We start from the raw sequence: 16786 nt of genomic DNA, 5'->3' as shown, positions 1-16786 counted from the left end.
TCCATCCTTCTCCACTCTCTTCCCCCTTCCCTCTCCCCGTTTCCTCCTATTTCCCTCCTTTCTCTTCTCTCCCTTCCTTTGCCCTCTTTCTTGCCCTTTAAAAAAAAAAAAGGATTTGAGTCAAAAATGTATAGATATAAAAAGGACACATTTGGAGCTTAGATTTTTTTTTTTTTTTTTTTTTTTTCTATCAGTAGAAGGCAAGCTGCCGATTCTGGGAGTTTTTTTTTTTTTTTTTTTTTTTTTTTTTTGTAGACAAATCTCAGTATTCAAAGGGCTGGTGCAGGCTGTCTAGAACTGGCCCTGTCAGCTGCCGAGAGCAGAATGGGGGGGCAGCCTTGGTGTTCTGCTTTGTGTGTCGCGTTTAATTGTGAGAACATAGAAAAAGGCAGGTAAGGACAGAAAATGCCTTAATAAACGCCCATGGGCCTACCACCCCAATTGACATTTTTGCTCAGGTATTTAAAATATAAACAAATGGGCACCAGGTCCTGTGTTCAGTCTCCAGCACCTGAAAGTGAGATAAAGAAAACATAAATGAATGGGAGCATTACAGACAAAGGGGAGGGTCCTTTTATTCTCCTGCCTTTCTCCTTCCTCTTCCCTGGGGAAACGCTGCCATACATTTAATGTAACTTCACAAGCTGTTTCCACATTTTTCCTGCATATATATGAATCCATGAATAATATATAGTTTTGCTTGGTGTGTCGTTTAGAAGCATGCTTAAAATGCTGTCATGCTGAAATATCATTTTGCAACTTGCTTCTCTCACTCACCATTATGTTTTCAAGATTTTACCCTTGTTGACCTTTATATCTAGTTTATTTATTTTCAGTGCCAGAAAGTGTTAATTATATAAATGTACCAGTTGATTTATCTGCTCCACACTGATGGGCACTTGGTTGTTTCTAGATTTTCCATATTGTAAGAACATTGCCATACATGTCTTCATGCCTGTCTCCTGGCACAGGCACCTCCCTGAGATGCTGCTGGCCCAGTTCAGGTACATTCAGAACCATCCCTCTGACTTCTCGTGAGTTTCTCTGAGTTGCACTAACAAAACAGCTGCCTTCTTTCCTTCCCTTGCTCTCTAGATAAGGGAAAGTTTGGGGGAGCCAGGAAGAGGAGGGGAAGAGGGATCCGACAAACAACTGGCATTGATCTGGCTAAGACATTGGTTTGTATTTCATTCCCACCCAACCCTGCTGCCCTTCCATTCGAATTTTCTCATTCTATGTTAACCCACGTATTATGACACCATATAAGAAAACCTAAGCTTCCCTTGTGTTTTTTAGGCCCTGGGTTCAATCCCCAGCATGACAAAACAAAAAAGAAAACCCAAATGTAGCTCATCTCACCCCTGTTCCTGCCTTGCTAGCACAACTGTTTCCACTTTTCTGAATCCCTTTGGTCTCTTCAGCACACACAGGTAGTTATTTGCAGTTGTAATATACAGGTAGCAGTTTTTCCTTAACAATGTATTACAAACCATTTCCATGTTGCTACAGTCTTCATAATGACTGTTTTCATGGTCACATAGTATTTTGCCCAGCAATGTGCCCTAACCTGTGCTTCCTGTCTCAGCATCTGCTTTTCTGTCAATTTCTCCTCCCAACCCCCAGCAATCTTGGGGGAATTATTCAGAGCACCCTCAGGTCACACTGCCATCCAGATGCAGAGAAACCTGGGTTGCAACCCTGTGTCTCCTCCCTCTCCCCAAGGTCCTGGATGATTTTGACCTCTTTGCCCCGGCACCTCCACAAACTGTATTTCTTTAGCAGTAGCCAAACAACAGTCTCAGTATACTCAGGTTCAAGATGGTTCTAAATAAACACAAATAGGTTCCCCTGAGGAGGAAGGTGTTTGGAGCTGGCTTCACAGGCCTCATTCATTCTTCCTTGTGCTCCCCCTCCTGCTGCTGGTTGTACCGGGGATGGGATGCTGGGTGCTCCCCCACTGAGCTTCATCCCCAGCCCTTGATATTTTTTGAGACAGGATCTCACGAAGTTGCTGAGAGTGGCCTTGAACTTGCCATCCTCCTGCCACAGCCTCCCAAGTCACTAGGATTACAGGCTTCTTTGTGATTTGAGGAAGATAATGGAACGGATTCTTAGGAACTGATGGAGGTTCGGCCCAGCTCCCCAGGGATGGGAGCTTGGGCCTGAGCCCTCTCTAGGAAGATACCCTATTTGTTCTAAGACTGAAACTTAAGTTTTGGATTGACACAAATAAAAGAGCACCAACCCCATGCTTGGCAGACATCGCTGTTCCTAGGACTCTCGCTGCCGTATTGACAGTTGTGCTTCTGTTCATCAGCTAACTTCTCCAGCCCAGTCTGAGAGTTCTGTTGCTCTCACCAAAACAAGGCACCAGTCCTATCTACCTCTACACTGTCATGAGCTAAATCATAAGCTTAAAGATGGCTTTTTAAAAAATGAACTGATTTATACTAATAGCTAATACTTAATGGAGCACTTGCTATATACCAGATCTTTTGCTAGAAACATTTTTACATTTATATCTTATTTATTCCTCTCCACAATAATTAAGACAGGACACTGTCATTATCCCCATTTGACAGCTGTGGGAATGAGGCTCAAAGAAGTGAAAGGACCTGCCTGATCTTCCTTAGAGTCTCAATTGTGTTTTCCCTCAACATCCCAGCTATCCAGGTTGGGAAACAATAAGCCCTAGCTAAGCAGCAATGAATTGTCCCTTTTTCATTCCCTGCAAGTTCCCCTGGCTGGTGTGGAAGATGTTTTATATAATGCCATCAATTAGAAGTTTGCCATTCCCTGTAAGTTTCCTGTTGAGGTGTTGTCTTACTTTCTCTTGAAAAGTCTCGACTTTGGAGAACCTACTTCAGGGACTGCATGATGGGGAAGCAATCTCAGCCTCTTTCCTTACTGCTTTAGAAGGAAGAAGGGAAGAAGGTGGCACAGGAAGCTGCTTCTATAGGGACCTTCCCTGGTCCTAGTTAGGGGAGTCCCCATTCAGGGGCTGGAAGAAATCCTGAACAAAGGCCTGACAAAACAGCAGCTTTTGCAACAAGCAGACAAGGATTCCTGTCCCAGTATGACCACTGACTGGCGGGATGACAGTGGATAGTCCAGTTGACCATTTATAAGGCAGGGATAGTGGTGCTTTCCTTTAGCCACCTGTTATGACAATTAAGTGAGGTAGCCTCTGTGACCTGCCTGGCACAGAGCAGACACTCCATACAGGTGGGTTTTTTCTAGCCCTCGGATTCAGCATCAGAGGAAAGCACATTCTTTAGGCTGTAGGGCCAAAACCCAAGGTCATCTGAAGGGGACCAGCCAGGCACAGTGGGTGTGAACCTTTCCCCATCCACGTGCCAAACACAGGGGCTTCTCTGGGTCAGAGTCTGACTGTACCCATTTTACTGAGTTAGTTTCTGTTTATGTACCACAGTCACATGCCTGACACTACCTTGTCCCTGTGTACCTCATTGTCTAGGGTTCTTAGACACAGGCTTTCATGCTCTAAGTACCAACACAAGGGAAGAGGTGGGGAGACCCAGGCCCAGAGGAATTGGTCCTGGGTGGAATCAGCTGGAGATTTCCCTGCAATTAGCTGGAGTTCTGTGTCTTTGTTTCTCATGTCTGTGGGTCCAAGAGAGACTGCAGCTATGATAACAAAGAAGGCCCCTTACCATAGACCCTTGGAGAGACTGAGGCACTGACCCAGGAAGCGGCCTGCTTGACCTTCCTTCTCCTTCCTTCTCCATCCTCTGTGCCTGCCTGTCCCAGACGAACTTAGCATCCGGAGTGCAGGCTATGAACTGGCCAGCTGCTGTGTCTAATCATAGCAATGGGCGGGCTCTGGTTTAACCCAGTGCTCATAACTGCCCAATTTCAGAAGCTTACCAGCTCTGATTAAAGAACTCTGCCCAAGTCTTTTTGAGATTGCGATGTGGCAATGCAGAGGACTCATCTGTAGCTGGCTGGCCCTGAGTGGCCTGCAGCCCTGGGTTCCCTTCAGGCCTCTGACTCAAGTCCAGGCCCTGAGGCCCAGGAATGAAGACATATCTGACGTGGGGCCCAGGCCTTGAAGGGAAAGTGCAGCTAATAGTATGAGGCTGGAAATGCCTGGACTCATGCTCAGAAGTCCTACTCATCACCAGTACATCTTAAAAGCCCCTGAGGAGTGCCAGCTGTGTGTCTGTGTGTGATGTGATGGGAATGGCAGTCCTCAGGAGCCCATTTCTCTCTGGACCTCTCCCCTAACACACACCCAGCCACTTCTTCTAATAGGTGTGAACATAATGGTTTCATTTATTCCTTTTGAAGACAGGTCCACCACTGCATGCCCGCTGGTCTGGCTGCCGCAGCAGGTTACAAAGCACCACAGCTATATTTCTGGTACTTGGGTGTTCCCCCCGTAGAGAAGTAAAATGTCAGTGGAGCAAATTACTGACCAAATACTTTGCAATCTATAAATATTAAACTGCTCTGGCTTTCATATAAAATTCAAGCCCTGGTCTGCCCTGGGAGAAGTGACTGGATAGTTCCAGTGGGGAGGGAACCAATTGCCAATGGAGAGACAAGTGTCCCCAAAGGACAGGGTCAAAGCTGACTCTGTGGTTGGTGGGGTAGCCCTGGGTGGAGGTGAATGGGGTGGTGGCAAACCTAGAGGTGACCGTAACCCAGGATGGGTTTTCTCTGAGTGTTCACTTGAGGCTTTGTGTGTGTGTGTTGGGGAGTAGGGGGGTGCAGACAAGCTTTGTCTTACATTTCTTACAGCTCAAGACTTCCATGTACTGCTTCCGCTGGGGACTGTCCTTCTCAGCATGTATCAGAGCCTCCCCAGGCAGCAGGGCTGGGACTGGGAGAGTGGGGACCACAGAGGCCAGTGCTGGCAGCATTGTGTCTCTTCCTCCCTCCTTGTGTGGCTGCAGCCCCCGCCACAGGCTCCTCCCCTGCTCACTGTGGTGGTGCCCTCTGTGCCTGTGTGAGGACTCTGCTCTCATCTGTTGCTTTGTGCTGCGTGCGTCTGAGGCAAGGGTGCCATGTGGGAATGCGCTCTTACATCACATTGGTCAGTTTCAGACTTCTGCACATGGGGAGGTCTCCTGTGCCTTTGGGATTGCTTTAGAATGTCCCCAGTGATTGGCTGCTCTGATATGCCAAGACCTTCATACTAATATTTTTGCTTTTTTTTTTTTTGCGGTGCCAGGTATTGAACCCAGGGCCTTGTGAGGCAAGCACTCTACTGACTGAGCTATCTCCCTGGCCCCATATTTTTGCTTTTGCTTTGTGGTGCTGGGGATTGAACCCAGGGCCTTGTGCATGCCAGGGAAGCACTCTACCACTGAGCTCCACCCCAGGGCATGTGCTTAATTCTTTAAATGTTCTTGATGGAGCCAGAAAAGGTAGGACCTACACCACCTTTACCATGTTGCAGCTGAGGACACTGAGGCCCAGACAGGCTAAATGACTTGTCAGGGTTTTATGGAGAACCACAGCAGTTCTGTAGCTACTAGTGGTAGATCCTGGATTCAGCCTGGGGTTTCTATCTCTGGGGTCCAGATTCTTAACTGTGAGACTGCATCGTGTTCCCAGTCACACCTCCTCTCCCAGGCCAGAGCCTGAGCTAGTGTGAACCCTGTCTCTCTCTCTGTCTTTCAGGCATCCCCACGCTCATTGTGTTGGACCCGCAGGGGGAGGTGATCACCCGGCAGGGGCGGGTGGAGGTGCTGAATGACGAGGACTGCAGGGAGTTTCCGTGGCACCCCAAACCAGTGCTGGAGCTCTCCGACTCCAACGCCGTGCAGCTCAACGAGGGCCCCTGCCTCGTCCTTTTTGTAGGTATGGAGCTCAGTGGTGGGGCAGAGGGAGATGGGCCGGAATGGATCTCACTTAGAGTGGTGCCTGTCCCTGTGGCCTTTTGCTGCCCCAGGCTGAGCCCAGTCCTTTGTCTCTCCCTTGCAACCTTGCTTTTGACCTCAGTGATTTATTCATGGCTCTCCCCCTGTGGGAGGTGGTCTAGGACCGGCTGCTGTGCTTTCCTTCCTAGCTGCTTGGGCTGCCAGCTGGGCAGAATAGGTCAGGCCAGGAGGATGCCCTTACCCCCACCCCCTAAGAAAGAGGCGGGGCTGTATGCACTGCAGCTGCAGGAGGCGGCCCCCTCAGCCAGGGCTCATTCCCAGCTGCTTCTGTGTTCCTCTGTGCTCTGAGAAACTGCTCTGGGGACTGTTAGAGCCAGCCCAGTTCCTGGTTATTTCTTTTCCCTGTAGCCAACTGCACCTCTCAGTTGGATGCTGTGCTCAGCCTGGGCAGGAGGCAGAGAAACATTCACACGAGGGTCTCTGCAGCCCACTGGGATGACCCAGGTTGCTTTTGCAAACTGAGCAACTGCTGGCCAAGAGCCACCTTCCCCTTGGCCTTAAGGACTTGTTGCTCCCCTCCAGTTGAATTGCCATATTAGGACATGGCTGAGATGTGCCATATCTGCTTCACCGAGGCCCGGGGAGTATGTTACTCATCTTCCCCATTCTCTGGGGTCTGGTTTAGGGACTCTCAGGAGGGAAGTCAATACGCAGACCTGAAGAAATTCTTACACCAACTGACTTGCAGCCTGGGCCTGAGTTGTGGGGATGGTGGATCCCTGGGGAGAAGTAGCCTTGGGAAAGGGAATCTTCACCTTGAGGCTTTCTTGCCTGCTGCAGGCATACACACCACATCTGTGGCCAGTTAGGAAACAATTCTGAACCCAGGAACAATTAGGAACCTCAGGACCATCTGCAACAATGTGGAAAGGGTTAGAGAGGCAAAGCAAGTTGGATAGCATCGCAAAGTGAATTAGATGGAGATCCTCAGTGTGTCCTGCCTGCTGTCTCTGCATACCACAAATTTATTGTGTGGTGTGGCATTTGTGGATGGAATTCCTTGGCTGGATGCCGCCCTTGCTCTTGGCTATAGGTTTTAGCAGCTTGAGCCCTGGGACCCTCTGCATGGCCACTCCCAGGCTGGGGAGCCTGGTCTCTGTTTTCCCATGTAACCAGTCTTCTGCCTCCCAGGAGAGTCTGGCTGTCAGCTGTGAGGGTGGCATCGCAGCAGCTATGGTGCCCCCACCCCACACCATCAAACCTGCTAAAGGGATCACAATCCTCACCCCTGTACCACCTGTTTTGCCATTTTCACTAGGAAGCTGGAGAGCTTATTCTATGACTGAGAAGAAAACTACCAGGAACTTCAGGTCCTGGCTTAAAGGAAACCAAACTTTTAAAGAATTCAGTGAAAATCACTATCCGGCTGGGGCATTGTGTTACTCAGTGAGGCAAGTTGTTCCTGGCAAGCAGGGTGCTCTGTGTGAGCCTGCTTTGCCTCTAGTACGTGTGGGTACACATGCACGTGTAGGCCACTCTGGTACACACAGAAAGTTAGATTTGTGTCTAAGAGGGGGTTCTTTTCCATGGCAAGGCTGTTTAGATGGGTGTTTCTACAGCTCCCCAGGCCTGTGGGGATGGGGGGGGGCACTATATAATTTGACAAGCCAGAGTTTCTTGTTTTTTCTTTTTCCCTGTCACAGATTCTGAGGATGATGGAGAATCCGAGGCAGCCAAACAACTGATTCAGCCAATAGCTGAGAAGATCATTGCCAAGTACAAAGCCAAAGAGGAGGAGGCACCACTTCTGTTCTTTGTGGCTGGGGAGGTGAGTGTGGAGAGAGGACATGCCCTGGCTGACTTAGCTGGGGACTTTTAGGATGTGAGTGATACTGGCCGCTAGGAAGTTTGAAGGATCTCTGGGACCAAAGTGATTGTGTCACAAAGCAATGTGGAAGAAAAGGTGTGTCTAGTCATGGAAAACTATTTCCTACCCCTGCTGCTTCCTCTTCCTTTCCTTTTTGCGACAGTTGGAAGCCCTCCCAGGGCTGTTGCCCACACACAAACTTCCATGATCCACCCTCTCTCCTGTGGTGCTGGGTCAGAACTGTGCCCTGGGTGCTTTATAAAGTGTGGACTTAGGTTCTCTGCATCAGCCTGCAAAATGAACTTAGCTCTTTACCGGGATCCTGGCTTTGGCCGTAGCTGGGACCTACAGTTATCCAGCCAGCCCAGGCAGAGGGTCAAGTCTGGAAATTGTTACCATTCCCAAACCCTTTCAACTAAGGCCTGGCCCTTGAAGGCCTCCGTAGGTTGGACCAAGCAGGGAACTTTTCCCAGGGTTAGAAAGCAAGCCCTGGAGTGGAGCCCCCTGCACTGGAACCGCCAACCCGCCAGATGCTGCAATCTGCAAGATGGCCACATGCGCGGTTCGGCACGCAGGCGCTCTCATTCCCCACAGGAGCCTCTTCTACGCAAGCTCGCAGCGTCCCCACCCGATCCCGGTGCTCCCTGAAACTGTTATTGACACTCTGTTAGTCTACCCCTGCCTCCTTCATCCACTCGTCTGTACCTCCAGTTGGTCGGAGCCCATGCTTATTTCACGCTGTGTTCGGATCCCAGGAGAGGCTTGAGAAGACAGGCAGCAGCCAGACACCCTGAGCCACCCATTCATCACTTCCTCAATAGCTGCCCCTGCAGGCCCTAGAGGGCCTCTCGAGGGCAGCTCAAGTCACCCTGCCCAACCCTGGGATGCAGAGGAACAAAGAGGGTTCACAGGCCCTGCCTCGGGGCTCACTAGCATTGCACACAAAGCGCCCAGGGAGGCTGCTCTGCATTTATTAAACTCTAACCCGTGTAGAATGGCTCCAAAGAAAAGATGGGTGCAGAACAGAAAGGGCTGAGCGCAGGGTGGGGCGGGGCTTTAGAAATGTGACTGAAAAGGAGCATTTGCAGGTTTTCTGTTCCTGGGCACCCGGCCAAGTGCTTCACCTGCCCGTCTCCTTTGTACCTCACCTCTCTGGCTAGGAACGTAATCATGGTCCTGTCTCAGAGGAGGAAAGCAAAGCTCCAGCCAGGCGAAGGACGCCCTGAAACTGCTCACTGGGCTCTCTTCTGGAGCAGGACCCGGGCTTGCTGGCCTTTGGTTTACCCTCGCAGAAGCTCCCTGTGTTAGGAACCTTTGTTAAATCCATTTTGTTAAATATGTTTGACAGAGCATAGGACCTGGGCTGGAAGTGCCTTGCCAGGGTCACACAGGAAGTAGGTAGCAGAGAGGGGGAGCTGAAAGGAGGCTACTGTGACTCCAGGAAAAGTGTTCTTCCTCTTTCTGCCCATGTATTCTGACAAGTGGACCTGCTCATGCGTAGCGGGAGGAGGCTCCCTAGATCAGAAAGCTGGACAGAGGCACCTGTGTTGGCCACTGCTCTTGTCCCCACCTGGCTACATGTTCTTCCTGTGCATTTCATGTGGACTCCTGGCCTTTTGGACTTTCCAGGTTTCAGTTCTCTCAGAAGCAAGGCAGAGTGGAAGGGAGGGGGTCAGGCACTGGAAGGTGGAACATCCGGCATTGCCTGAGCCCAGGACTCTCTGTCTTGATCGTGTCCCTGTGGCAGGCAAAAATGATCCCCTCTGAAACCTTCAGGCATTAAAATTCATCCATGTGGTTTGATCAGTGGGATCCAGGGAGGGCAAGCAGTGGGACACTTGGCTTGTCCAGGCCTCCTAAAAAGTGCCTGAGATGTTGAATCATACAGTGTTGCTGGGAAGTGCATGGTGTTTTGGGGGCGGGAAAGACCATCACTAATAGTCTACCTAAAGATTTGCCTTTGATAAAGTCATTTTTTCTTTTTTTTGTCTTAGAGTGAGTCATAAGTTTTATGCCTCTTGCCCATTTCCATTTAAGGGCAAGAATAACCCAGGCTCTTTTTCTGCAAAGTGTTTTAGTCAACTTTTTTGCTGCTTTAACTAAAAGATCTGACAAAAAAAAAAAAAAAAAAAATTAGGAGTTTATTTGGGGGCTCATGGTTTTAGAGGTCTCAGTTCATAGAGAGCAGGCTCCATTCCCTGGGGCTCAAGGTAAGGCAGAACATCATGGTGGAAGAGTGTGGCGGAGAGAACTGGCTCACATGCTGATCAGGAAGCAAAGAGAGACTCCACTCACCACATACAAAATATATACCCCAAAGGCACACCTCCTCCAGCCACACCCTACCCACCCTCAGTTACCACTCTGCTAATCCCATTAGGAAATTAATTCACTGTGTTAAGGCTCTCATAAACCAATCATTTCTCCTCTAAACCTTCTTGCATTGTCTCACACATGAGCTTTTCGGGGACACCTCACATCCAAACCGTAACAATGTCTCAGTCTTTTTCATTGGGTTTAGAATAGTGTACATTTTATAGAGAAACAACCCCAGGATGAGTATGTAAAGTCCATTGATGGTTATCCACCTCATGGGGGGTCAGTGACATGAAAGGTAACCTTAAATGGTTCCTCCCTGACAGAGCATCTTTCTTGTCTTTGGGTTTGCCTTTATATTTGAGTAAGGCAGTATCTGACATGAGGGGAACTCACCTGCACAACTGCTGGGCATGCATGAGAAAGTGCCAGTGTCCTTCTCAGACAAATGCAGTGAAGCAGTGTAGCCTTGGTGCTTTCGCAGCCCTCTTTAGAACTGGCTGGCTCTGCGCCTCCAACCTTCTTTGAAACCATGGGGGATGGAAGGTAGTGAGTTGTTTCTGTTTAAAAACACTCCAGAGTTGAAGTTCAGATGGCTTTAGATAAACAATTGAGAGTTGATTACAAAAGTAAGCAATCAAAGGGCATCACATTTTTAGAAAGCAGAAGACATACCAAAGTTGTTTTCATGCTTATAAAGGCAACTTACCTGGTGGTTTGGATCTGAGAGAATTTTATGAAGCTTCTCCTCCCTGCATCAGGGCAGGGTTCCCTGCTGCCTATGCTGAGAGCCTATCTCTCTTGGAGGGGAACCTGCTCTTCAGGATGATAGAACTGTCCCGCTTCCATGCAGTCTGGGGAGACTGGGCCCAAGGGACTCTCTCTTTTTAAAACTTATTGGTTTTCTCTCCCCTCTGGTGACTTCCAGGATGACATGACTGACTCCCTGCGAGATTACACCAACCTGCCTGAAGCTGCCCCTTTGCTCACCATTCTGGACATGTCGGCCCGGGCCAAGTATGTGATGGACGTGGAGGAGATCACCCCTGCCATTGTGGAGGCCTTTGTGAATGACTTCCTAGCAGAAAAACTCAAACCAGAGCCCATCTAGTGGGGCTCCGGCCTTTTGAGACCTTATTTAAGACTTATTCTCCTCCTCCTCCTCCCCTTCCTCCCCTCTGCCCTTGGACTTTTCCAGCAGGTCCTGAATCACACAACCCAAGTTCCAACCTCTCTGTGGTGCCTTGTTTCTGCATTAACTCCTCAGCTAGCACCCAAGGGTGCACATCTTCACAGCAGCAGCAGAATCCACCATGTCTGGGGACTCTGCCTGGCATTCACAGGGATGGCATAACGTGGCCAGAACTGGGACTGCAGCACTCTCTTCAGGTCACTAGCTCTTGGTGAAGGATTGGTCAGGTTGTTCTGCAGAAGAAGCATGCAGGGACATTGAATTGGGGCTCTGGCTCTGATTCTGGAGTCAGCACTCGCACACAGAGTCCAGGCAGTCAGAGGGAGCTGTTCCACTCACACGCACATACTGGTGGAGTAGAGAAAGGGCATGGCCTCAGCAGGCATCAGCTCAGAGCTGTTGGCGAGAGCATCCTTTTCTAGGGGACGTAGATATAGTCTTTCTTGGTCTGAGGGAGAAATAGCAACTTGTCAGTGGGTTCTTGGGCAGGGGACCCCCAAATCCAAAAGGAAGTGTGTGGGGTTTTTTGGTGAGAAAACAAGTAGCTAAGGTAATGATTCATGTAATTGCTTACTTTTACTGAGCTCCTACCATATGATTAGAGTTTTGCATTCCTTCCTTTTATCTCTTTCTTCCTTAGTCTTGACCTTCCCCAAGTTTCTGCCTCCTCATTTAAACAGCTTCTACTGTCTTGGAATTTTGTTCATGAATTCTCCTTGATATTTTCCCAAGAAACTTGGCCCTGAGTTCTTAGAGGAGCACTGCTCAGTTGCACAGATCTCTGGCCCGCCTCTGTACCTGAGGCCACTGGATATTTGCTGAGGCATCTGACTCCCTTTAGTTCCCCCTCTCATTCCCTTTTCTTTTCAACCAGAACTGAAAAGCAAGAATTTACTAGAAACCTAGCTTGTCCTTAAGAACCTTCAGAAGGAACTCTGACCTCAGGCAGCAGGGAGGACAGAGGGCACATCAACTACAAGTAGGCCTTGGGTGCCCTTTGCTAGGCCTAGGTAACCTGTCCTTTTGTTTGAGCAGAACTGACCACAATAAGGGAACAACTATGTTCTTAGGATTTGGGACGGAAGACTAGCCCAGGAATTCACAGGGGTTTAGCCTATCTCAGTCAGGTGTCAGGGTCTTTAAACAATCCAAGGCCTTACCCTTGACTCCACTCAGCCATCTGCCAAACTAAACAATTTATTTGGAAAACCCCGCAACCCCACCCCTATAATCTGTTGACTCTGTTCCTTGCTAAAGTGGATTGTTGATTTGTAGTTCAGAGGTACAAAATTAGTTGGTAATTAGACTATTTGATGTTGCCAGCCTGAAACACAATTACCTAGAAATAAAGCAGGTATCTCTGGACATTATCATCCATTTGACCTTTCCTATTTTTAAAAGCAAAAATCCTTTTCAGGTGAGTGCTCTATTAGAGGGTGGACAGTGTAGGGGAGGGCATAGAGAACCTCTAGTAGCCATGTTCCAGAATTTTCGAGAATCCCAAGAGCTCAGTGTTAGAATACTTGCCCAGCATGTGCAAGGCCCTGGGTTTGATTCTCAGTACTGGAAAAAAAGAAAAAGAAAGAAAAGAATCCCAAGAACTAACATGGCCATCTGTCAAATCATCTTGGTTTCCAGAAGCCAGGAAATTGATTTTGATTAGAATGCCAGAGGCAGAACCCTCTTGGAGGCCTCCATCTCTTTGGCTTGATATGTGCTCCAGGATGAATCCCCAGGTTATAGATTGTTATGGACATTCTTGCTCTTTCCCTCCTGAGATTGCTGGTTGGGAAAACACAAGGACTCCTGCATGGGTGGGTCTCTCTGAAGAATGAGATAAGAGTTGGGACTCCCCAAGCCTAGCTCTGCCTTATGGCTAGAGGCTTCTTAGGCCCCTTCCTTGGAAGATGCATAGAATTTCTGTCCTTGCCCTATGTGATAGTTGCCTTGGAGGATAGGGTACTCTCTTTGCAGCTGCTTATTTGTGAGGGCAGAAGGAAGAGTAGTGAGGCGTTGCTGTGAGTCAACAGAAAAATGGTCATCAGACAACAGAAAGGATAGATGACAACGGAAAAATTGGTCATCTCTGTTACTTTAGTGGCCTGTACTGGACTGACTTTTCTGAAGTACTGACTACTAATGTCAGCTGGATCACTGTCACCAGAATTCCCCTTTTAGAGCAGATGTATAGATTAGTTAAGATCAGTGGGAAGGGTTATTAAAAAGGTTTAGGTCTGTACAATGGCTACCTTGGAGGAAAATGTTCGGGAAGAATCACTTCACAGAGCCAATGAAAAATTCCCTTCTCCATGGTGCAAGAGACCCTAAAGGTCGTTGATGCAGACAAGTGGCAGCATGATGATTCCCACCGAGCAGCTCCAAAATACCTTATAATTCTCATTGCTAATTGGAAGCAGGTTTTTAAAACACCAGCTGTGACATATTCAAGTGCTTCCGCCAGCAGCAGGGGGAACCATGTCCTGCGGGTTAAGGCGGGAAGGTGGCTGTAGGAATGCCACCTTGGAGTTTCCAGATTTGTGTTCATAACAATGACATCCAGTTGCCATTCTCACAACAGAGATGAGATTTTTTTTTTTTTTTTTAACCATCTTCCCACATTAAAGATCTTTTTAAGGAAATGGGGTGTGTTGGGATTGATATGTACAGTGGGCAGAGGAAACCAGCTTCCTTTCCAGGAATCAGGTGGTGTTCTGCTATGACCACCCACCCCCATACACACGTGTTCTTGAAATCAGTGGCTACCATTTATCCCAGCACAGGGAACCAGTGCTGTTTTTTGGCATCAGGCAAGCTTCAAATGGTAATTTCCAGCCAGACTTTGTTTTTCCCTGTTGCCTAGTTAAAGACACTAAAAAGCTGTTCCCCACTCCTGCCCTGCTGCAGGGCAGCAAACTGAATTCAGGAATGAGAGGGACAGCAGGATATGGCCTGGGACTCGCCAGCAGGACTATAGTTTTGCACTTTTTAACTAGAAGGAAAACCACGGATGTGTGAGGTCACGTGCAGAAATGCTGCACACATGAAATTGTTGCATTGAGGGACCTCAGTGAGCATCTGGTCCTGTCCTACCCAGTCACTAGGGAGAGACACGCATTCTGTACACAGTGCCATTTCTTTGGCCAGCCTGGGCAGACCCATGCTTGCAGGATAGTTCTAGAGTGCCACTATTTTACAGATCTTGGGGTAGCAATGCTCACAGACTGCAGAGATTCAGGAGTGCCCCCAGAAGTTCCTGGTAAGAACTGCCTTGGGAACTAAGTACTGACCTGGGGACCCTAAGCCCAGGCAGACTTTCAGGGTTGCCCCAAAACAGTTGTACTGAAGTAACCACATTACCTACATCCCTCATTGCCAATGCCAACAGGGACAAGAGTGTGACAAGAATGTGTCCTCTCCTCCAAGTAGGTTGCTGAAGGGGAAATGGGAGGGAAAGGGACAAATAGCTGTTGACTAGGAGCTTCGTTGTTAGTGCCAATGGCCTCAGCATATGTGGTGTGAGCTTGTGGTTCCAGAAAAGAAAAGGCTGTATGTAAAATTTTATATTGATTCTGCTTTATGACTGAGATTTCTTCTACTGGAGGATTTGTGACAAAGAAGTTCTAAGTAACTTAGGTGCAAAAGGATGAAGTAAATAAGCCCCATTTTTCAAGGCTTCTGTGTGGCTCACCCCATTGGTGTTTTGGAATACTTCCTAAGCCAGGAAATGTATTAGTAGGTGTGGGTGGAACTCATTCTGAGGGACATTTGGATTTCCATTAAATAACATGCCAACTCTTGAAAGCCTTCATCTCTATAGGCCAATGTGCACCCCAAACCAGGCAGAAGTAGCCTCACTCAAGGTCTAGATTCTTGAGTGCTACAAATAAGTCACCCACATGAACCAGAATGGGAAAATCATAGATGTTGTCTTAGGAGTCAGGCTCCCCCAAAATCTATCTCCTTTGGACATCAGAGGGCCTGAAAGTCCCCAGCCAATCAAGAGCCACTCTGCAGGCCTACAGTTGGTACACACCTCCTTCCCATCCCAGGGATACAATGGAGGCTGATGCTGGACCCTGCAGCAGCCATCTTTCCACCTCTTCCTCAATCAGTACTCCCTTCTTTTGAGAAAGCAGCAACGTTGGCAGCAGCTCACCAACGTTGAGCTGCTTCAACTGAGAAAAGGAGCTCTTCTTACACAGCTAGGAATGTAATTTTTGAGAGCAGTCGAACTGATTTCCATGCGAAACACTTTGGGAGACTCGGTCATACTTGGCCACTGCACATCCACAGTGCTTCCTGAGGCTCCCAGTAAGGACTTCGCTCACAGCTGCCAACTCGGCTGCTCAGATGTGATATGGTTCCATAGTTAAGAGTCCTAGTTCATCTATTAATTTGGCTTCTTGTTTATTTGTGCATTCACTGAGGTCTCAGAGTTTAACTGACAATATGAGTGCTTCCTTGAGAAAACAAAATGAGCTCAAGTGACGTCTGCTGCTGAGGGAAGAGGCAGGCATCAAGAGGGGAGCCCCAACTTCTGCAGTACAGCTGATGGTTTTCAGCGCTAGCCAAAGAAACTTGGATGGGGTCTTTGTATGGAGGAATGACAAAAGTGGATCTAAATGCAGCTCACTTGGATGGTAGTGACATCTGGAGTTGGTATGAACCCTGAGGCAAGTGGCAGAAGGTCCGAGGATCTTAATGAACAGGATTCTAAATAGAAGCCAGCAGCCAGCAGCCAGGGTGGGGCAGGGGAGGATGATTTCTGTGCCCCCTGCCCTGTAGCACTAACTGAAGGACCATGTGTGTGCTGCCACAGTATGACTTGGGCACATTGGGATATCGGCCTCTGCCCAGAGCAGCTCTCAGAGGCTGTTACCAGGAAGAGCTATAGCAGTTTTGTTACTTCCCAATTCTGTCCACTTGAGTTTTGGTCCAGTGTCCTGAATTTCAGGTTCTTGCTTCTACTGAGATTACATGAGACAATCTGGATGGGTCTTCGACACCTTTGAGCCTGCTAATGCTCTTTGGTAGAGGGAAACTTGACCCCAACCTTCTTTTTCTCCTTTTAAATAACTTCAATCCAGGAAAAATTGTGACCCCCTCCTCCCTCCAGCTTTGGTGTGGGTTCTGAAGCGCAGCCCGCCACCGTGTGGCAGAAACCGCTGCTGCAGCTGTGCCTCAGGACAAAGGCACGGAGCCTGGCCAGCATCCCACAAGGTTTACCCTTCAGCCAGTGTTTTTCTTGTTATATATTGCTCAGTTTATTCCTATTCACTGCAAAGATGGTGACAGAACAAATGTTGGCCTCAAAATTGAAAAAGTAATGATAGTGATTTTCCAATATCACTCAGCAAACAAGAACTTAACCACCATTTGCTCTCCTGTAGTCATTTAAGAGAAAGACAGTGTGCCTCTCACCCTTCCCTTACTCTCCAGGCTAAATTACACCTATGAATGTACAAAAAGAACTCACAGACATGTGGAGAAGCCACAGACTATCAAATGAATGGCACATCAACTCCTTTTTCTCTTTTACACCCTGAGTGATAAAATGGGCTT

The 16786-nt window shown here is 48.4% G+C and overlaps 1 protein-coding gene across 1 annotated transcript in view; it reads left to right on the top strand.

The window, feature by feature from the left end:
- The window catches only part of NXN (nucleoredoxin), a 149233-nt gene extending 136636 nt beyond the window's left edge, over nt 1-12597 (top strand). The window contains exons 6-8 of the mRNA XM_079130898.1: nt 5650-5829; nt 7553-7677; nt 10961-12597. Of these exons, the coding sequence (XP_078987024.1) occupies nt 5650-5829; nt 7553-7677; nt 10961-11143 (488 nt within the window). The 3' untranslated portion in view covers nt 11144-12597. The remainder of the gene's footprint in view (nt 1-5649; nt 5830-7552; nt 7678-10960) is intronic.
- The last annotated feature ends 4189 nt before the right edge of the window (nt 12598-16786 follow it).

This window comes from Sciurus vulgaris, assembly GCF_902686455.1.
Source record: "Sciurus vulgaris genome assembly, chromosome: 3".
In the NCBI taxonomy this organism is placed as follows: Eukaryota; Metazoa; Chordata; class Mammalia; order Rodentia; family Sciuridae; genus Sciurus; species Sciurus vulgaris.
The sequence above is the reverse complement of the archived record's forward strand: the minus strand, read 5'-3'. Positions and strand labels throughout refer to the sequence as shown.